Source organism: Populus nigra, chromosome 19 (genome assembly GCF_951802175.1).
Source record: "Populus nigra chromosome 19, ddPopNigr1.1, whole genome shotgun sequence".
Classification (NCBI taxonomy): domain Eukaryota; kingdom Viridiplantae; phylum Streptophyta; class Magnoliopsida; order Malpighiales; family Salicaceae; genus Populus; species Populus nigra.
This window is the reverse complement of record NC_084870.1, coordinates 8,703,105-8,725,764: the sequence shown is the minus strand read 5'-3', so window position 1 is coordinate 8,725,764 and position 22,660 is coordinate 8,703,105. Positions and strand designations below refer to the sequence as shown.

At 35.5% G+C, this 22,660-nt stretch overlaps 2 protein-coding genes and 1 long non-coding RNA gene across 10 annotated transcripts; 1 reads left to right on the top strand and 2 right to left on the bottom strand.

Annotated features, from left to right (window-relative positions):
• Positions 1-1,187: 1,187 nt before the first annotated feature.
• LOC133679889 (phytosulfokines-like) lies at positions 1,188-1,744 on the bottom strand. The gene is made up of 2 exons (XM_062102616.1): positions 1,552-1,744; positions 1,188-1,471 (listed from the first exon to the last, which is right to left on the bottom strand). The coding sequence occupies exons 1-2, from the start codon at positions 1,672-1,674 to the stop codon at positions 1,343-1,345; spliced, it is 252 nt and encodes an 83-aa protein (XP_061958600.1). The 5' UTR covers positions 1,675-1,744; the 3' UTR covers positions 1,188-1,342.
• A 4,539-nt stretch (positions 1,745-6,283) lies between these two features.
• LOC133679952 (uncharacterized) lies at positions 6,284-7,959 on the top strand. Of its 2 annotated transcripts, XR_009836244.1 has the most exons (3): positions 6,298-7,011; positions 7,117-7,236; positions 7,331-7,959. It is a non-coding gene; the product is annotated as an uncharacterized LOC133679952 (long non-coding RNA). The 2 variants fall into 2 exon arrangements; XR_009836243.1 differs by having other exon boundaries at positions 6,284-7,236.
• On the bottom strand, positions 7,238-22,033 carry LOC133679950 (pre-mRNA-processing protein 40A-like). 7 transcript variants are annotated; one of them, XR_009836242.1, is made up of 34 exons: positions 21,739-22,033; positions 20,295-20,442; positions 20,063-20,194; positions 19,356-19,417; positions 18,012-18,086; positions 17,577-17,894; positions 17,291-17,488; positions 17,091-17,167; positions 16,788-16,857; positions 14,784-14,836; positions 14,592-14,649; positions 14,132-14,484; positions 13,987-14,053; positions 13,802-13,900; positions 13,646-13,714; positions 13,493-13,570; positions 13,266-13,352; positions 13,119-13,153; positions 12,899-13,004; positions 12,654-12,734; positions 12,475-12,567; positions 12,352-12,405; positions 12,151-12,267; positions 11,875-11,973; positions 11,259-11,306; positions 11,096-11,188; positions 10,419-10,526; positions 10,276-10,340; positions 9,825-9,927; positions 9,335-9,634; positions 9,085-9,227; positions 8,586-8,745; positions 7,442-7,524; positions 7,238-7,363 (listed from the first exon to the last, which is right to left on the bottom strand). XR_009836242.1 is itself a non-coding variant. In XM_062102691.1 (32 exons), exons 4-32 carry the CDS (start codon positions 19,386-19,388, stop codon positions 8,742-8,744), a joined length of 3,084 nt encoding a protein of 1,027 aa, XP_061958675.1. In that variant the 5' UTR covers positions 19,389-19,417; positions 20,063-20,194; positions 20,295-20,442; positions 21,739-22,033; the 3' UTR covers positions 8,512-8,741. The 7 variants fall into 7 exon arrangements, 4 of the variants coding, with proteins under 4 accessions (XP_061958675.1, XP_061958676.1, XP_061958677.1 ...); XR_009836241.1 differs by having other exon boundaries at positions 7,238-7,341; XR_009836240.1 differs by having other exon boundaries at positions 7,238-7,524.
• Positions 22,034-22,660: the final 627 nt, after the last annotated feature.

Genomic DNA, 22,660 nt, shown 5'->3' with positions numbered 1-22,660 from the left:
TTTTATGTGATAAGGTGACATCGACACCCACCATTTGCCAGACTTGCTCAAGCATCGTGGCATCACAATCATGCCTAGTCCAGGGCAAGCCATATATCATGCTTGCGAAATCTATGACAATTCATCATATGGCTGCTCAGAGGACATTCATAAGTGCGAAGACTTTACAGTAGGGTCAAAAACTGCATACTGTACCTATCGCCCGTGTAGATGCATTGGCCATTTCACATTTGTTTTTTTTTTTAATAAATTATGATTTTTGTTTCATTTCATACTTTTGCATGTGTCACCTGTAATGCTATTAACACAGATTGTTAGTATTATTATTTTTCCCTTAGTTATAATAGTATTTATAGATTTGTACTTCAGTGAAGTGAGATTAAACGTATTTTCAAGTTGAATTGGGGGTGAAAATGCGACAAACAAGCCCATATGTCATCATTGCATGGTTAATTCTCCAGGATTCAAGTTGTAAATTGAACAATGATGTGTTGTCGTTGTCATGCTTACCTTAAAAGGAGAATTACAATACGTTCTTTATTTCTAGAATATTCTACCAAACTTGTATGGTAACAACTCTAATCGTGAATTAATATAAGTTTAACCCAATGATACTCGCAGTTGACCAGTTGAAGTCTTGGGTTTTCATACTTTAATTACTTATAAATCTCAATCTTCTATTATTGATTACCGAGTCTTTGTTTGTAAATAGTACAATATGGTTTCATTCAACCGTGAGGCACATGAAATCCTTTTAATTAGTCGAAGTTCTAAATTTTAATATAGGTTTAATTACTCAAGCTTCCTGAGACCAGAGCGGCCCTCACCGGATGACTCACAGGTGAGAAAAGAGGATGGTTTCTACTAGAAGATACAATTTAAGCCACGATCAAGATCTTCACAATCGATCACATGTACCTTCTGATTGCTAGATTACTTGTCTCTTAATCTCCATTGATGGATTCAACCCATGTTGTAAATTTGTAATCAAGCAGCAGTCGTGATTAACATAACAAAACTATTTGATCACAAAATTCAGGCACCAGCCAGAAACAAAAAGTCTGGAAATTAGACCAGTATTGACTGGTAATCAGCTCTGTTGTGTGCACAGAGCAATTGCTGTGGTCTTGCCCTGCAGAAAGTAGCAAGACTGAACAACGTTCAATAGAAACTCAAGAAGCCAGAAGTAAATTAACAACCCACTACAACATCTGCGGCCGCTTTTATTAACACAACATTCAAACCAAGTAAATATACAATATTGACTAGGAGAGATTTGGGGAAATGATACAAGGAAGTCTCCCATTTAAAGATGCAATACTAACCAAGAAAACGTAAGATTTCATGGCTTGCGTTTCTGAGTGTATATATAATCAATTTGAGCTGCAAGTGTTCGTCTCGTCAAACACTCGTCTTCTCCAACTCCTTCACAACTCTTTTCCACCTCAACAGTCTCTGCTTCGGCATTATCCTTCAAAAAATCAAGAACAAAAAGGATTAAGAAAAAGCCAATAAACCACAAGCAAGTTCATGAAAAACTAACATATATACCCCGTATAGAGTCTCCATCGGAGTTACATCAGCGAAGGCTGGCTCCGGCCGGGCAGCAGAGGTCAAAGTAAAGGAAAAGAGAAGAATGGCCACGATGCAAACGGTGCTGGTCCTGTAAGCCATTCCTCTGCTTCTCCTTTGATTTCTTGCTTTCTATAAAACATCAAAGAAGCGTGAAATATGGAGAGAAGATATTTTTTAGGGTTAATTTATAGACGTCATGGAAGGGCAGATATGGAATTATGTTTTTTGAAGAAAAATTAGTTATTTCCCAACTGATTTCAAGGGGATAAAAAAACAATTAGAGAAAAATGTACGGATATGAGTTAGAGGATTTGGTGATTAGCATCATCGTTGAAAAGTAAATGAGTTCTAGAACCATGACCAGACTTGCACGTAGTTTCCTTGCAGGAAAAAAATAATTATTTTTTTGACAAGATTATAAATACTGGAAATCAAGACTTTTAAAGTTCTAGAACCATGATCGATAAATATTTGTTTGGAAAATATTTTTTTAAGAAGAAAGGCAGAGAATGAGAGGGTTTGCGAGGGAATTGGGGTGTTAAGGAGGCAATTGTTGAGTTTTATAATTGTTGGCCTCATTTTTTCTTTGTTGAATTATTATTTTTAATCTAATCTCAAATCTATCCTTTCTATTAGAAATATACATAAAAAAAATATGAGTAATTTTAATTATTAAATACATTTAATCATTATAAAATTAAACCTTACTTTACTTGCTTTGACTAGATAAAAGAGGGGTTCGTAGCCTTGTTTGTGTAAGGAAAGCTGTGAATTTGAGTTTAACACGCATTTAAATCCTAAGATCAGATATAAACAAAACTAAAATTGTAAGAATATGTAGTTTTATTTAGTTAAAATCTGATAAAACCTGACAGGATCAGTTTAAATACCTTACCTTAAATATTCATATTCGTAAATAACTAAAAAACAACTAATTAGAAAAAAAAATAAAGCTAAAATCTAAAATTTTTAATAATATAATTCACTAAAATGCAGACTAAATGACAGATAATTTAGTCGTCAGATAAAACCCATTAAAGCGTATGACCGTTGAGGAAGCTGCCTGGAATTTACGTGTTGCTGGCTTTGTGAATGGTAACTAAACTGCTTTGTGACCAAACACCAGCCGTACTTATCAGTATTCATGCGCAAAAATGAAAATGCTTTCGGTCAAACTTAGGTACTATCACGATTTTAAGGCACGAAAATCCCCCAGATAAAAAAAAAAGAAACAAAAAAGCAAGAGTTGCAATCCTATTTTTTTATGATTTATATTGTGTTTAGAATTATAATAGATATTATTTTTTAAAATATTTTTTATTTAAAAATATACTAAAAAAATTATTTTTAATATTAACATATTAATCAAATGATATAAAAATATTTTTTTGACATGAAAAATTTATTCCGAGATGAAGTCACTAAATTTACTCCATAGATGAAAAAAAACTGCGTTAATTTCGACAGTTTTGACAAATTTAATATACCATGGTATTTATGAGATTGTATTAGCAAAGCAAGCAATGCTTCCAATATTGATATGTACCCAAAAAACTTTATGACAAGAGACTCGTGATGATGAGGTGCATCAAATTGAAGGAACAGACTCATAGTGCAAATGTTATGATGAATTTGGAATGCTCATTTGGCCGTCCAAATGTTTTTGCGTTAGTGGGTCAGAAGCATGGTTGTGTTCTAGGCTTCTGAATGATGAAAATTGCCACTAATAATTCCATAATTACATCACCATTATTAAGATTCAAGAGCAGCTTCAAGCAATGAAAGGGAACAGAGAGAGGACCATTCTGTTTTTCTCGAGTTAATAAATGTTTTGTTGGTGGGGTTGGGTTGCTGAAAGTTGGGGAGAAAAGCATGAATATGGTAATGAAAGAAGCTTCTTTAATTTGGTCAGCTCGAACAGATACTATCTTATTCATTCACGAGATTTTTATACAGAGAACAACTGTCTGTGCTCATGTCAATTTGCAGTCGCAAATGCAGTTGGGGAGGGGAGTTGTTCACAAGACTGGTGGTTTGCCTTTTCGTTCCTCCCTAGGGTTCTTGGGGTTTGTATCTTGAACTCTCTGCTGATAAATATCCGTAAAGCAGAACCATACGATACAAGGATTTTATATGATCCATCTACACTTGTATCCACAAAAGAAGAAGAGAATCTCGCCATAGTTAAAATCCTCACAACACGCGCTAGAAAAACAAGTCATATTTGTAAGGAATAAATCCTAGTTTTGATAGAGCACCAGTCATGATCTTGATCCTATAAAGTTTTCAATGACAGTGAAAACTAATTAAAAAAATTCCAAGAAGGATTACAATTCATGTCACATCACAATAAATTATCAACAAGGTTTATGTGTTTGAGAAGATCCATGAGCCTTCGTGTCCGTGTTTGAGGAGATGCATGAGCTTGGCATTTGTGTTTACCTTAGGCAAACAAGATATTATATACAAAGATGAACATCACCTTCAGTCTAAAAATGAGTCATATATATATATATATAAAAAATTTTATTTTTATAAAAGTTGATCACTAATTCCAAAATCTAAACATTTTAAAACGCAGGCCGGCCATGAATACCAACTACCAAGTCATGAAAATCTTGATAGACATGGGAGAGAAGGTTACTCCATGACAAATATTGGACCATAATCAAGGACTCCATATATATAACGTCTAACGAGCACTAAATTTTTGCTAGCAAGTTGTCATTTACAATAACTCAAAGTGGGATAGCCCCAGAGTTGATTCCAAGACTCAAATTCTGGTAGACCAGGAAAAGATGAATAGGTTGGACCATAAGGCCGTCTTTTTCTTCTTTTCATTTAGGTCCTTCTCCATTTTGTGATCTTACCTTACAAGCACTGTTAGTTTTAGCTACAAATTAACCAAAAGTTCTGACCATGTGCAGGCCAAAAGTTCAGAATGACCACAGAAAAGACCATTACAATATCAAAGATAGCCTTCTCGTGTAAGGCCAGGCCATTGCTTGCTAGCTTTAACTTCAGGAATGTTATTGGCTTTCTTTAGCGAATTACTGCAGAAGAAACTGCAGAAAATGCTTGAGGTAAAATTGACTTTTAAGGAACAAAACGCTAATTATGCATCAAATCCTGCTATGTTAAACCATTAAAGACAGACATAAGACACCTTTTTTTACTCGCCCTTTATTTCACTGTCACCAGAGCTTGGTGTTACGATCAATAGACATATTTAATTCAGGCCCACTATTCACCAGAGCTTGGTGTTACGATCAATAGACATATTTAATTCAGGCCCACTATCAATAAGATTCAAAAGTGGTCTTATGGCAAGTTGCAAATTTGCAATTGCTGGAGCTGACGCCTTTTAAGTTTTGATTCGTGGCTAGAATCACCATCTAAAGTTTCAATATATCAAGGATGGTGCTTTTCTTTCTTCTTCTTTTTTCTTTTACTGAGGGACTCGAGGATAATTTCTTGGAGCCACGTTTTCTTCCCACTAGAGCCTTCAATGATGCTATGACAGGTTTGACAAAAAGAGATCTTCCCTTTATCACCCACCAACCACTGAAAGCTACAATCAAAGCATGTATGGCCTTCGGCGGCCACCAAGTAGAGCATTTTCACCTCGTTTATACATACGTTTGACTAATTCGCCACCTTTAAAAAAAAAAAAAATCCTTAAAGCATTATTTTCGAGGACGTCAATTTAACCCGAAACTGATTGTTCTCAGCCTATCCGATAGAAGTTGAATTTTTTTTTTTTACAAAATCAAATTCAGATTATTGAGTAAAATTCAAAAATAAAAGTTGAGTTTTGGACCGGGGAGTGCTAAATCAGTGAAGTTTATACATATAATTTATAATTATACCTTAACGTCACCTTTCTTATAGTTCGGAAGAGTAGAACCCGACATTTCTCATTGGCATAGCACTATAGCAGCACTGCAGAACCATCTCCAACAGCGCAGCAGCTGCAGCAGCTCCAACAGCAACAGCAGCAAATTAAGATTTTGGATTGAGTATAAATAATAATTTTAAATTCAGATTCAGGTATAAGTCATGAATACCCATTGCCATCGCTCTTTAACTCGCCATTATAGCAGTTCTTCCGCTGACTTTCTATTGGGCTTTTCATATATGCATGGATGTGGTCTTAGACACAGGCTTAAGACGTCCAGTTGGATTGCCTAATGCATTGAACAAAAGGCCTGGCGAAAATTGTGGCCCAAAACTGTCTGTCCATCCGGGCATTTTTTGTTTTGAGTTGTTTTTTCTTTAGGCTCAACTTTGTCCCTGAGTTAAATATATATATTTTTAACATTAATTTATTAAAATTATCTAAAAACACTTAAAAAAATAAAAAATTAATTTGAAGTAGAACACTTTGTTTTATCGAAAGCAACTTTTAAACAGCTTTTAGTCAGGAAAAGAAGGGACACGTAAGAGTGATTTGGGGTTTAAATGAATGATGGTGTGATAATATTAAATTATCTAAAGAATTATTTGCATACATAAACAAATACAAAGAGAAGTAGAATTCTGTCTGAATGCAAGCCAAACTGCCACCATGCAACATGTACAACATCCGATTTGCCTCTGATTCATCATGTGTTGTTTTGGGTGTTTCTCTATAAAAGACACAACTTGAGGAGACCATACAAAAGTTTAGATATCATCCTGCAGGCGTATCTTACGCAATCTAGCCACAGATTGCGGACAGCCAAAAGTTAAAACTAGGCAATCTTGTAATTGATTGATGATGCCAAAATTTTCAGACAACAGAGCATGAAGAAGAAGAAAGATGTCAAAATTCTGTCTTCCACATATTTAAATCTGCACCCTTTTATCGTCTTCTCTTTATATTTTTTTATCCTTCAATGTGACATACATGCTCCTTTTCAGTTCCAACTACAAATACGCCTGCTGCACTTCATACCTCATCACCCCTTCTCTCTGATCACACTTGCAAAATCAAACACACAAGTCTGCAGGACTTGAATGGCTTCTTCTTCATCAAAACAGCTATGGGAGTATCTCCAAGAGCAACAGAAGCCTTTTGTGCTAGACGCTTACCTTTCAGAACGAAAGATCATGTTGAACAAGAAGCAAAAGAGACCACGCAGTTATGATTTGAACAAAAGAAGGATTGAGCAGACTAGGAAGATCCTGAAGTTGTTGCTGCTTAAGTTCACTCGCACTAGTCAAAACCAGCCAGTTTCAAGCTGCCATAAAGCTCAGAAACACGAACCTGTTTCGAAAACAATTGAAAAGCCCCGGCAGTTTGGAGAAATAGAGTGGCTTCCTACAGGGAGCAGTTCAGTTGCAGTTCGTGAATCTTTCAGATGCAACGTTAAAGATTCACATTTTTATGAAAATCATGCCTCTCATCGTCCAAAAACTTCTCAACCCTTGACGCATAGCAGTTTGAAACAAAAGGTGCATATATAGATATTATCAAGAAAACATTATCTAAACTTAATTCCCTTCATATAATGTGGTCACGAGAGAATTTTACTTGTTGATGTTTCTTGTTTCAAACAGATTTACTGACAAAAGTTAAGCAGGCTGCTGCAGATACATATTTTCAGTGGGAATGCAAGGAAGAGAATGAGCAACTCAGCCCAGTGTCAGTGCTAAATGAACTACCATCAATAAACAAAGGTACAAAGAATCGTTTATTTCATTTATGAATAACATGGCAACTTTCTTGATTTATAATTTTAGATTAGTAGTAACCCATCCTTACAATGAACAGTGTGTCGCTTCCTGCCAAAACAAGAAGGAAAAGCTGCATCAGCTTCAAGCACCGTTTTGAGTAGAAATGCTGAGGAAGACAACATGCTCTCAGCTTTCTTGTGCGACTTACTAGTTAAATCATTGATTGAAAAGCATAGCCTTGCTGGTTTCGCAGAGTTACAGGAGGTTGTTGGGCCTGCTTTTTCTCAGCACCTGAAAAACAATAGGGTCTTACGGCAAAACATGCAGCTACTTTTTGATTGTGTAAACGAAGCCATAGAAGTACATAGAAGGATGCACAGAAGAAAGCAGAACGCTCAAGAATTCATAAGTCTACAAGAGCTTGGGAAAATCATCTGCGAGCAAATTTGCTCATGGGGAAAACAAGAAGCAACCGAACAAATAAATATTAATGCATCTAGCACAGTAGAATATGGCCGTTATTCGCAGCAGAGGATAGGGACTGAGATAGGAGACGCTATATTGAATGAAATAATTCAGGAAGTGCTTGATTTATTTTTGCAGTAAACAATCGTGTTAATTACTTGGCAAAACAGAGACCAAAAAATAGCAACAGAACCTCCTGTAAAAAATTACGACGAAATCAGTGTTGGCTTGCTCAACAGGCAGGGGCCTCAGGAGTTCCCATGGCATCATGAACTTTAAATTTGGTTTCACAACATCAATAACTAATGGAAAACTTTTATATATTCTTCCTCATTTGTCTTAACGCGGACTTTTAAGAGTACGGTGACCATTAAGAAAATCAAGCAATACCGTCATGATTATCAAGCAGTGTAGAGTGGAAAACAACGTGAGAGTACTTGAGCTACAAAAACAACTAGTTTATATATCGAGCATGCAGAACCAGGCAGCCGGATAAAGCACAAAGTATCATGATCCATGAACGATGAGCAAGCACTAATGATAGAAACAATACACAGATCATAAAGATTCATGGAAATTCATCACTTTCTATTGGTGGGCGTGTTATTCAAAGGGTCAACTTTTTGGATTATCAGCCAGACTGCAACATCACAATTTCCATGTAAAAATATGCCCACTGTGGCACCATTATAGCTGGTTTCATTGTTAGCGTCTCATGGATAATTCTCCAATTCCCATAAACTCCTCTCTTCTTAATTCATCATTTATTTACCAAAATCACCTCTATTTTACCTATGGCTGAAGGAGAACGAGTTTGAAAGCAGGAATGGTAGTTCTTACAGCATAAAACAATACAGTATCTCATTCATATAAAAGCAGAAAAGTACCAGTTCACCGCAGCAACCACTGGCATCATAAAGTTATTGGAACAAGTTGGCCAATGTGTATTTGACGAGGCCGCACAAATAAACAGAGACTAGTAAACCAGCCTCTCATCCAACCAAAGACAGGAACAGTAATCTAACAAGTCAAAAGTGATTGGACTACCTGCAATATCAAACAAATTCCACTTTGGCTATTACCTCTAGTTCATAATTTAATTTTGAATTCTTTGGTATATTTTAGATTTTTCATTTTCTTGATTTTGTTTTGCAATGTTATAACAGTGTCCATGCAATGTGACTTCTCCCAAAATATTATCCATGGATGTATGGCTGATTAAACGAAAAACCAATGCACATACAGATTACAGAAAGATGTAAGAAATACTACTTAAACTCTATTCTATTAAGGTAATGCTTTAGAAAACAGTTCATGTTTGTAATACAGATGAAACATTGAAGAAAATTTGGAAAAAATAAACAATTTGTAGGAAGAGATAACTACCGAGTTTCCCTATCCTCACCAAATTCCCCAAATTCCCCATCTTCGAGATCCTCGTTATCACCAGCCCTACGAGAACCATTACGGTGGTCTCTCTTGTGTCTCTTGTGCCTGCTTTCACTGTCTGACTCAGGGGTGGAACCATGCTGCACCGATTATTGGGGCAAAAAACAGAGAGGAAAGCATGTTCCATTAATGCTTTATTACACGTGAAGCCAAGTATTACATGCATGAGAAAGAAAAAATTGCATACCCTTCTTGATTTTTTGTGGTCATTGCTGCCATGTCTATGGGAACTCTTGGACCGATCCTTCTCACTTTCATCCAAATCATCCACAGCATTTTGATGCCTCTTCCTCTGTTTCCTGCTGCTATTGTCACTCCCAGATCTTTTCTTATCACTACAAACTTGAGTTTCTGTTGTTTCAGAGATTTCAACATCAGCTTCTTCCTTCCTTGTGTGCTCCTTGTCTCTTTCATGTCCCCTCTCCTTTTCGCTTCTATGCTTAGCTTTCCTCCAATCTCTTTCCTCTCTTTCTTTTTCCTTTTTTGCCTGCAGAATATCAAAACCAGAAATTTAAGTTTAACTATCCAAGTTTATTTGTTTTGCAAGTACCAGATGGGAAGTGACCAAAGCTCACATATGTAATAATCATGGTTCAGATATTATTTCATAAATAACAGACAGGACCATGGTTTTGAGTTTTGAACGTTGTTTAAATTCACACGAAACCAGTTCATACCTTTTCCTCCTTTCGTTTCCGCTCATTCTCCTTCTCCTGTTCTTTCAGTTGGGATATATATTCCTCAAACATCTCCCTGCAGAAGGCTTCTTCACCAATGGAACTACAACAAAACATCAAGCAAAATGATATTACAAATAAAGTACAGCTCAGATAATGGATATGGTTATTCATGAAAGTTCCACAAATAAGACAATTACAGGACAAATGATAAAATATAGCATTTAGCATGGAAATCAATTTGTGACTCGTAAAACACAATTAATTTGAAGTGGAAAGAAAACTGCATGTCCTTCTAGCAAATACCAAAAAAAAAAAAACAAAGAGAGAATTGCATTTTCATATATAAAAAGAGATATCTTGACATGTTTGGAAGTGTCCAAAACTTTTTGCAGATGCATATATCATAGATCTATGAATAAACACAGTTTCAAACATTGGCAAGTAATACCTGTACTCTTGGCTTCCTTCGAAGATTTCCTTGAAGCTCTCCCACTTTGAAGATGCAGTTATATCCTGCAACAAAGCAGAGACTCAGATGGATGATTGAAAGAAAATGCCCTTAATTATCCATCCAATAAAAGGACATTATACCTTGATAGACTGTAGTAGATTGAGAAAATCATCCGCAAGACGTTTACGCTTCTTGGCTTCTTTCTCCTCCTTTTCCCTTGCTCTTTCCAGCAACTCATCAAATACCATCTGCAGAGAGGTAAAGCACCACATCAGATCACTGTGGCACATATGTTTCAAAAAAAATATGCAATCAAGGGTAAAAAAATCCTTTGAAAATAAAACCATGTATACAATAGTGTAGTTGCCTATTTCCAATTCTAGATACCATTTACCTTCAAATTAGGGCAGTGCTAGCTTTTGAGCTATTTCTGTGCAAGCTCAGGCTTCCAAGATTTGAATTAGGTTATCCACAATCAAGTCAACATTTTTTAGGAAAGGACACTTATTGTTGGTCCAAGAGATCATATTCAAACAATTGCCAAGCAACGGTGAGTATATTCTAGTGCAATGTGAACATGCAACCCAGGGAAATTCCAATTACAATCAATATCTTTCTTTTTTTTACTTTTTAATCTTTTCAATCAGATGCCAAGAATTCCAACTATACATTATAGAAAAAACTCAAAAGGAACATGTAACCCAATGAAATGTGGAGAAAATGACATTGTAAAGACAAGATCGCCAATTAACCTTAAGAATGAAGAACTTGACAATGTAAAGAAGGAAGAATCAACTACAATTAGAGCTGACAACACCTTTAGGTTCACATCTGATATAGGCGGAGAGTTAACATCCTCAATAATAGCAACCTTCATATCCTGAAGTGTCCAGTTTGATGCCAAAGGAACCTGAAACTTCAAGCATATTAGACATCTAAGAGAACAGGATATGTGAAAAGAAAACATTTTCAGATTATACCTTTTTCAACTTTACAACATTCTTTATCCAAGTTTTGTCCTCATGATACTGTAAAAACAAGCAGACACATTGCAAACGTGTAAGTGCCAGAATATCAGGTCAAAGAAAGCACACTTTCAAACCAAAAAATGTTAAGAAAATTAAATCAATCTGTAACATTCCCATAAACAAATTATTAATCATGAAGAACAGGTAGCTAGACAATCTGGATTTTCACTGCAGAGAAGTTGCTGCTTGTGTCTTGCATTTAAGCCCAAATTCTTTGGGGCCAACTTCATCAAAGGAAAAATATTTCAATATTACGTCTTTAATTAGTATAAAAAAAATAACTGGCTATTTAAACTAATTAACTGCCATTGCAATGACCAGAGTTTGCAGGTAAATGCTGCTCAGAATTTTGAAGGTGTAATTAAATGCCACAAGTTTGTCACAGCTTGTATAAAGGGAAAAAAACTGAAAAACTAGTATAGTGGGTATAAAAAGAAAATGCTGAAACATCAAGAATAAAACATGTCCCTACAAACTCTAAAGTTCATAGTAGCCTATTTTTCTCAACTCCACATGCTTTTCTTGATGAAAATGTCAATTATCATGAAACTAAACACAGTATAATTACTTGTTTCTGTAGCTCCTCAGAGACATCTTCAAACAAATCTTTTGGAGTTGAGCCTGAGGCATTTGAAGTGACAGCCACATATGCATGCAAATCTTTAACCTGAATAACAAATTAAAGTACGAATCTATGAGAAAATGCATCCCATAATATGAGACAACAGCTCTTCTTTACAGAAACCAATTAACAATGCTCAGTCACAAAATCAAAGTTGCTTGTGAGACAGACACACATACACAAAGATGCTTATCAAAACAAAACCAAGGTGGTTTTATTAACCTTTAGGTGATAATCACGCCAGTTAGTTTTGGCTGTAAGAGTGCCTGAAGCAACATGTTCTTCAAGCAGCTTGCGGAACTCGTCACGATTTTTACGCTCTGCCTTTCTTTGTTCTTCCTATTTTCATCAACAACGGAATAAGAACATAGTTTAAAACAAAACAAAATACATCGTTTCACAAAGGCTAACTAATAATGTCACCTTCTGTATCTTCCTTTGCTCCTCTTCTTCCTTCAACAAATCATGTAAATAATCCTGAGACATCATTGTGAAATTAGATCCACATATTTGTACAAATGTTACTAGCTAAATGAAGATGATTACCTGAAAAATTTCTAAGCGATCAATTTTTTCAAGGCGTGAACATCTTTCATCAGCTTCTAACCGATCCTGTACTTTTCGCCACTGGGTGCTTGCCTACAGAGGGAAAATGATAGATAAGTGGTAAGTTGCACTATTTAAGGAAACCTGAAAATGTGAAATCAGCTTTGCCAAAAGATTGCCTTTATAAATTCGCACGATTCCAAAAACTGCCTGTATTCCATGATGTTCCTCTTGCGCTCCTCATGTGCCTTCACTCGTTCCTAGTAAAAATCCCAATTTAAGATTCAAATAACAACTTCATATATTGCTACCATCAGTTATTAGACTTCAGAAAATAAACAAAAATACAGTAAAACACACAGGCTAAATTATCTGGATGGATGTTCAGAATAGATGATAAAACAATGGAGCTAGCAAAGTATACCTTTTCTTCAAGTTCCTGCAAGTAGGTTTCAATCAGATCTCTACGGTCTCTTTCCCGTTCAACAGCTTTAAACCGCTCATCGTTTTCAAACAGAGTCGCTACTTTACTGAACAATATTTTGAGCATTCAAGTACAAAAAAGAACTTATTAAGAAAACAGCCATTTTACAAGGAGCAAGAGGAAATGAATTGCAATGAAAAATTTCATCAGAAATACAAACCTCCATCTCATGGATGCTGTCAGCTCTTTGGACCCCTGAAAGGATTTCATGTTAGAACCAAAAAGAAAATCGGACTCTTATAGAAAAATCACACGCGCAAACGTATCTTCATACACAAAACAGAAGAATGAAACTCAAAAAACTTACTTCTAGCATTTTCTTGAATTCTTCCCGTGTTTTTTTCTGTTTAACCCTCCTTTCCTCAGCTTCCTGTTTTCTCTTCTGACCCAAGAACTGAAACAAAAAGTTAGTGTCATGATAAATGACATTTTGAATGCACAGGAAATTCTAAAAAGTGCGATTTTTTTTTTATTTTTTGGCAAGAGAGAACAGAGAGGTTGAAACTTAAGAGAACACCAACTATGAATATTTACCTCATTAAATGCTTGCTTCCGCTCTCCAAGTGTTTTTAATGCACCATATCTTTTATCATTAATTATTACTCTCATGGCCTGATATAATCAGCAGCACAGTCAGGAACTTCCAAATGCGGGAGACAGAATTACACATACAATGTGTTAAATTACCTGGTCCCAGGTCCACTCAGACCCAACATTTGCAGACTCCAAAAGTGCTTTAAATGCATTTTTTGCCTCCTAGAAAGGGGGAAGGAAAAATGTACAGTCAAAATGTCAATACCAGAAAGGCATGCTATGAGAAACTTGAATCTGTAAAATACATACCAGCTTATCAGCATAAAGTAAGGGATCCTGATTAACTGATTTCTCTTCCAATGTAACATTGTTAACCTTTTCATCTATGACAACATCTTTTTCAGCTTCCTGGAAGGCATAAACCACATCAAGTTGCTAGCAAAGCAAGTCCAGTATGTTTCCAGACTGAGAGAAATCCTAATTTTGACAACTACCTGTTTATCTTGTGCAGGAGCATCATCTTCTGAACTAGGTTTATCATTAGCAGAAAAGCTGTCGCTCCTAAAAAATTAAAAAAATAAGTGAACCAAAGATACATGCTACTTTTGTTTCTTATGAAATAGGTAAAGAATACTATACATTGGTGCAGTTATTGTGTTAACTGCTGTAGCATTGATTTCAGCATTTTTTGGAACACCAGCAACAGGACTCTCGGTTGTCTGAACTTCATCTGCATTGGTCGTCATGGAAGAGGACATAACACGTAGGGCTGATGATTCAGAAGCTAACTGAGATTGCGAGTTACCAGCAACAGCAACAGGTTTAACAGGAACTGGACTTGATGGTGCCCCTTGAGCTGTAGAAGACAAAGCATCGGCACTAGATGGTGCCTTACCCATAGATGGAAGAACAGAAGTAGGGGCATGAGAATTAGCAGAGACTTCCGATTGTGTTTCCATGATAGATGGCTTTTCTACTCGTGCACGGGCCAACTTGAAGCAAGCATTTTAAAACAATAGTGAGATAAACAAGTTTATCTTTTTAACAAAAAGATGAAAATATGTTTAACAAAAAGGAAATATGTCAGTTCAGGAGAAACCTTCAATTCTTCTGGGATTTCCCATTTTGACTGCTTGGTAACTTTGTTGTAGTAATATCTAGAGGATTCATAGACAGAACAGCACCCAAAACATCACAAATATATTCGCTTTGCTAGAAAGAGGGAGAGAAGGAATCTTCAAATAAACAAAATGAATAAATAGCTCCAGGGAAAGTAGACTGAATTACACACTTTCGTCCATCAGGACTTGTGAATTCCTTCCAGTTAGTTGATGCATCTGCCCTCTATGTTGGCAAAATAAATGAATCAATGAATAAAGAGAAGCATTATCTGATAACAGCAACTTTGCAAAGATAAATAGATGAAGAACTTGAAGAAAACTTTTTTTAAAAAAAAAAACAGCTTAGTCCTAGAGAAAATTTAAATTTGCTTTAATTTAGTCAGAAAACATGAATGACAGAATTTGACAATTCTTACATATAAAAACAAAAATTGACAACTTTCAACAAAAGCAAAAAAAAATTCTGAAAGTTAGTGGCTTCTTATGCATCAATTCCAAACAATTGAATAGTTTAACTGGACAAGAATAGTTTAACTGGACAAGGACATTGCAAACAGATTACGAGATCAACTCCCATTTCCCAAAAAAGGGAGAAACAGCATGGAGGATAAGTACTTTCAGTGGTACCCAAGCTTCAAGCTCGCTTTCAATTAGTCATTTTTCAACAAAATGCATTATTTTCACTAAGCTATATCCAACTTCACCAACATGCTTTTTTTTATGAACAACGAGCATAAACACAAAGACTAATAAGGAATTAAAAAAACTGGGAACCAACAGTATCATAACACTCCAGAAAGTGTAAAACCCATCATATAAAGTAGCCATGTGCAAGTAATCCAAGAAAAAACAATCAGGATTTCCTTCTTTAGCATTCAATTTCGTGAAATTGAAGTGATACTGAATTTGTTCTGGGGGCTCAGGATATCAGACAGACATTTAAGCCTAGTATGGAGCTCAGGATATTGGTCAGACATTTAAGGCCTAGTAAGGATGTTTGTTTTGTGGTTGGTCATACTAACCAAGTAAAACAACAATTTTACACATAAATCCATAACGATCAGTAAATAACACAAATGACAGGAATTACTAACATTCAAGCTATAAAGTAGGTAGTGCAAGCAGCTAGGACCCACATCATATCCTACCCCTCATAGAGTAGCACAGCTTGTACCTGTCAGCAGCTTTAAAGCTACGGGAGTCATAACAAGGTATTTTTTTAATATTACAAGAAATCAAAAGGGAGTTCATATAGCATTCAACCCTATTGAGAACAGATGTCAACAAGGGACAAATTTCACGATACCTTACTTATCACAAAAGTACCTTGAGAGTATGTAAGTAGTAATTTAATAAGAATTAAATAGTAAACAAGCATCTTAGAATAAATCAAAAACACAAAACTTACAATTTTTGCAAAGGATATTTACTGAGCTATACCAAAATGAAAGATTGAGATATTCGTCACACTCTAGCATGTGCTATACTGATAGCCTGAGTACCAGGCATAGCCGATCAGTACCAGAAAAGCATTCAAAAAGTAGTCATTTTGCAAGCATAATCCAAATGATCAAAAAGAGAAACTGGGCAAGCAGGCAAGGCGCAAGAGAGAGAGACATTTACTTGAAAAAAAATTTCCAGACAAAAGATTAAGGTAGTATCTTTCCTTTTACTTTCAAATGTTAGACATAATTAAGTTAAGCAAAAGATGTTCAAAAAGCAACGGTGAAGATGTAAGAAGAAAAGCAGCACGAGAAGAAAAGTTAATTACAAAGAAGAATTGGCTGGGTGATGGTAAGAATGGTTAAAACACCCCTAGCAATTTGTCAATCATGGGGCTATATCTTTCTAGGCCAGTTTACCGATTTTATACAACAAAACAACAGATACAAAAAGTCAAAAGTACATGGTTGCCTGCTTGAGAAAAAAATCCAACCTTAATGGCGAGCTAGCGTGGCAGGTTTCATTTACCAATCTTGTATAAAATGTACCAAGTGATCAGCTTGCAATTGGAGAAGATCCATATAACAAGAAACTGTCATATTAAATCCCAACAAAATTGTACTAAAACACGGAGGTATGCATATACGAACAGTTCCACAAAGTTTTTAAGCCATAAAGCTACAGATTGTTAATAATTCAAGAGGCTAACAGCACCAGTAACATGAACTCACCTCAATTGGTGTCATTAACTCGAAAGGCTTCTCCCAACTAGATTGCTTTGTCCTCTTGTTGTAATAAAACCTGGATATCAGGCAAAGAGATACATCAAACAAATATGTAAATACAACATCAATTGAACATTGAGAAGAACTGATAACAACAATGCATTATCACAAGAACTGATTCTTAATCAAATGAAGTTGGGGTAGAGTGCTCGCTGCCCACATATAAAAAATAAATAAACACAACCAAAACTAATCTGGCAGTGTTGTATTGTGCAACAACAATCACCTGCCCCACTAGGAACCACATACCTCCTTCCATTGGCAGATGTATGCTCTTTCCACTCTGTCAAGGCTTCTTCAGTTGGCCTAGGTTGGATACCAGTTGCCTGAAAATTTATGCAGTGCCGACACCAGAAAAAAGACATAAAGATATGTTCAGATTGAAAAGGAGAAAAGGTAATGAAGAGAAACAACACAAGAAGACAGGAATATGAGAGGGATCTTCCAACCAGAACATTGGCAGCGGTAATTGAAGACTGTTCACCATTGTGCTGTATAGGCAAAACAAGTGCAGTGTTCTGGTTCATGGATGGTAATGCTGGCTGTCCTCCAGAGGGAATAGATGGTTCATGCATTTGAGGCATAGGCTGATATTGAGATACAGCGTTAAAGGTTACGGGTGGTTGACCATGTGAAGATGGTGCAAACTGCAAAAATCAGATTCTATAAATTAAACACTTGAGATACCAATCAAACTCGTAAAAATCAACTATGGGGGAACTCCCAATATCTTACAGTATACGATGAAGATAGAGGCACTCCCAAGCCACCTAAACCAGGCATATAGTTGTTTGGAGTTTGAACACTATGTGGAGGCAGTGGAGATCCAGACATGACATGCCTGTTTGGCTGAGCATTTGGCAATATAATTGCCTGTGGTGGTGGTGGTGGAGGAGGACCATGGCTTGGCTGGTTAGGTATAGCTGGTAACTGCTGCATTGGATGAGGAAATTGAGGTTGTGGGGGTTGAGGAGGCAATCCCGCATTCATCACAGTGACACCCCGGCCAACAGGCTGAAAGTGTGGAGAACTCACAGGAATGAATTGTTGTGGCTGCACTGGAACAATGGGTCAGAACTGCAGCAACAATTGATTGAAAAAGATTTCTCCAGATCTATTTGAAGTAATTGGAATGGTGATCTATAAATTTTAACAGGTGAGAAACGTTACTTGAACAGGCATCGGTGGTGGTGGAAACAAATTTCGAGGAGGATCCATTGGGCCAACCAGAGGAGGCTGAAGAGGCTTTTGAATAAAAAAAGAGCACAATAAGCAAAAGATAAAGGAAAATTGCCAGCATAACCAGTTTGGGAAACAAGTGGCAAATTCACGAGTATTTTTTGTCTTCTAATGAAAATAGCCATAAGCTTCAAGGCAAATGGCATGAACTACAAGATAGATAACCTTGAAGACAACTGAATAATTGATGTAGTTGAGAAAAAAAGGAATAAGGAAATTATCATTTATCTAGTATCCACCAACTCTCTTCTTTTTTTTTCCTTTTAGAAAAGAAAATTTTTCACTAGATGAGAACAAAATCGCTAACATTTAATTTTCTACCATAACATATAATTTTGTTACACTTCTTTTCATCATAACATAGATTTCTATGGTGTTTTAGCATGCTGATGATAAATGCAGCAAGGAATTTATTGCATGACAACTCGATGATTCTGATGCTAGGTAGGTGGCGGGTTGCTTTCAAGTTACTCGGTCCATTTTATGTGATGATATGTCAAATAAAAAAATTAAGTGCCGTGTCTAAACACACAAAGTAGCATTGTGGCTCTTCAATACTATCTTTCAAACATAAATACGTAAAAACACTTTGTATGACAGCATTAATCATGACAAAAAAAATATCAATTCTCCATCAGGAATTTTACAAGAACATATCGACAAAGTGAAGAAAGCCTCCATGCATACCATAAACAAACCCTTAAATTGGCATGACCATTAAACATATCAACCTTAAGATGCCTTGCAAAAAACACAAAAAACACCTCTTGTACACTTGTTGGATAATTATTCCTTCAACAATGGGTCTAGGAAAAAGAAATTCAAACAAAGAAAAATTATGGGAATTTACTGCACCTTCTCAAACAAGAGAGTGGTTGCTGTCATGTATATTTCAAAACATGCAAATTTAACCATTACTATCATTGCAATCATCTGTCCTCAATTTGTATTTTGGCCATCAGCAGGATACTTACATTTCTTTTCTCTTTTTTATCTAGATGCATGATGGATTGATATGCAATGAAAAGGTTGAATTATGGCACAGCATATGTTATTTTCCAAAATAACTTGTTAATTAAGAGCACAATTTTGGTGTCCAAATCTTGGGATTGGAAAACCATGGAAAATATGCCACAAAAAAAATCAAATAAAAAAAGTCATATTAAGAAATTCAAGGTCTGTTGCTGTATGAATACCCAGTAGCAAGTAGGCTAGATTTGAGTACACATAAGAAATGAAATTGCATACAACAAAGATTTTTTTGTAGAAAATTACCTGTATTCCAGAGAATTGAGGGTTATTGGCCATTTATGGATGCAGTGTGCGTCAGACAACAACTAAACCAGCAAAAATTACCAAAACATTAGTATTTTCCAATATGGCAATAACAGAAACCACGGTATGTTTATTTATCAGAAGCACACATGAAAAGATCAAATAACTTCAATCACATTGATAGAAAGACGATGATTTTTAGAACGCAAAATAATTCTTTTCAAACAGATGAACTAATGCTACATATCAGCAAGCCAAAAAACATCTAGTCACAAAAAGGAGGACAGCAGATATTGAACTTATGATTGTGGCCAACAATGTAGGCAATAAAAAAAAATACAAAATAATAGCCCATCCATATAAGTGTGTCCATTTATGTCAACCATCGTCCGCTTCTGGAAACAATCTTTGGCATATTTTCAGGAAACTAAATATGATGAAATCAAGGGATTGCGGAAAAAAGCCGCGCCTTCCGCTAATATCTTAATAATAGAGTTTGGCCAGTTTCAATGAGCCTAGCACCACATTCCATGATGCCTATTGAAAAAATAAAACTACCAAGGTTCATTCGGATGAAAAAACATTCTCATTTAAACCTTTGAGATGAACTACATCATTAAACTTTGCATCCTTTGCCTTCTATTTCTTCCTAGAGCTGTATTGCTTAAGTTGATATATTAAAGTGGAAAGGCTACAAGCAAACGTACATTCAGATCATGGAAGATCGCCTCTGCATGCTCACGGAAGATAGCCCATCTAAGTATGAAATTAAAGGCAAGGAGAGCATCTGTGTGTGATATCCATGGAATGGCAAGATAGTTACCATCCAATGGTTTTGCCTGCAGGATACAATAGATAAGTTGAGGAGCTCTGATGTGTCGTTTATGACGGACTCTTCTAACTATGTTGGTTCCCTATATACCTCTGGAAATTATCTACCTTGCTGTCTTTCTTTAGGGCACATGTGGAATTGGCAGCGGTGCATCGGTGAATGACATTCTAAGCTTCACTTTACTGGTATTACATTATTGGGAAATTCATTGTATTTGCACAAAACAACTCACCTCTTGACGGAAGAACCAAAGATCTACACCATTAGATAAGAGGTAAAAAATGTAACTTGGAGGCAACTGACATCATAATTAAGAGATTCTTTGAAAGGTAAACAAAAAGTACCACAAATGAAGTTACAACTATAGAAGTAATCAAATCATTGTTAGGAAAAACATTGTTTCAACTCAAGTTTCCAGCCATCTCATGTGTTTTCAGAAACCAAACACATTGTTACTTGACTGATACAAAAAGAAATAAAGCAATGCACGAAACCATTATCTGTAATAGGAGACACAAACATGTGTACTTAAAAATGAATACTGCTCAGAAGACAATAAAGGCATGAAATTCCAATCCTGAGATTCCTTGGAATTTAAAACAGATACCTAAATGTTGCAAACAGATACATATACATATACATACATACATATATATATATATATATATATAAAACACACTCATGTGAGCATGTAAAATGCAGTAACCAACAGCTTTATGCTGCATTCGTTAATTGAAGCATTAACAAATTAAACTAATACAGCAACAGTACTTCTAAGAACTTGAAAGCAGGCACGTGTAATTAAACCTAAAGAACAACCTCAATACCATTTTAATTTAATCCCGACATTTTTCGAATATGCAAACTTGGGAACTTAAATACCATCGATCAACTGACCAATAATATCCTTTATATCTACATTTTAAAATGACTGCCTCAAATAGCAATGCAATTATCACATTCTTAAAAAAAGGTCACAATTCAATATCTTTGCCCTTGAAATCTCAAACAAGAGCAGCAGATCTTAACCTACAAACTCCATTGAGGTGCATCAAAAAAGTCTTAACTCCTCACAACATTCTTTTCTCTCTTTCTCGATTCAAAACTACCATCCCCTTGTTGCCCTTTTCTCAAGTTCTATTGCTGCTTATCAAAATTCATAACCAAAACAGATAAAAAAAATCCCCCCAAAAAACCTACTAAACCAGCGCCACAAAATCACAATTAAACAAACTGGGTTTCCATCAAATCTTCCAAAAGATAAATTTAAAACCTCCAAATTTTTATAAAAAAAAGGAAAAAAAAACTCCAAATCTTCGATTCACCAACCCTCGACATTCATATAACCTAAGAACCCCACAAAAACCCAAAAAAAAAAAGTTTCTACTAGAATCACATGAACCCACAACCTGTAACCCCAGTTCTAATTAAACACGTAGTAATACAGCTCCAAAACAACAAAGAATCATAAAGAACCATAGTTTTATTGTTCTTTCAGGAATTCAAGAGTAGCAGTTAATTCGAGTTTAAGCAGTCAGGAGGGAACCATACCAACAAAATAAGGACTAGATTTTGGAGTCGTTAAAATCAAGAAAGGAGATTTTAAGTGCATGTAACGTAAAGGGAAATAAGTTTTGTACTTTCAATTTAAAGAGATGATTCTGTGTTTGTCTGAGAGCGAGAGAGAAGGTTCACGGTGGTTTTGTGTGGGAGGTAAAGAGGTAGAAAGCAGGAAATTAAGGCACCGTCAGTATTTTTAAAAACAATTTGAAATTTTTTTAATTTAATACTAGTTACTTTTCAAATAAAAACTCATAAAATAATTTTATTTTTATTTTTTAAAATTTATTTATAATATTAACATATTAAAATAATATAAAAATATTAATAAAAAAAACAAACACCCTCCTGCTTAAATACCAAACGGAGGTTAAAACGCACACAAATTTGGGCACCCGCCCGTTGTTTATTCACTGGCACAGCTGAAACTGAAAAAAAAAAAAAAAGGGGTGGGGTGTCACGCCTGTGTCTATCTATCTTTTGTTTGTTTTGTTTTGGGATAACTTTAAAATTTTAAATTAATTTCCAGCCTCTAACCCTTTTCTCAACTGGATCATGTTCGGTTCCTGACATTATCTACGGAGGCCCAATTCATCCCTGTGATAATTAAAAAAAAATTAAATTATTATTTTTTTATTTTTAAATAGTTTTAATATATTAATATCAAAAATATATAATGGAGGTTATACAACTCTTGTAATGTTTTTGTAGGTTATACCTGCGTGTACACTTGTTTTGGTTAATGCAGTGGAAAAGAGAATTTATTCTTCGTGTTATAATTTTGGATTTATATTCAATTAAGGCAGTGGAAAAGATATTTTTTTCGTTGATATAATTTGATTCTAACCATAGGCCGTTTTGACCAGCACCACTTGAATTTATTTTTTTCTAGATTAAAAACTATGCGGTGTTT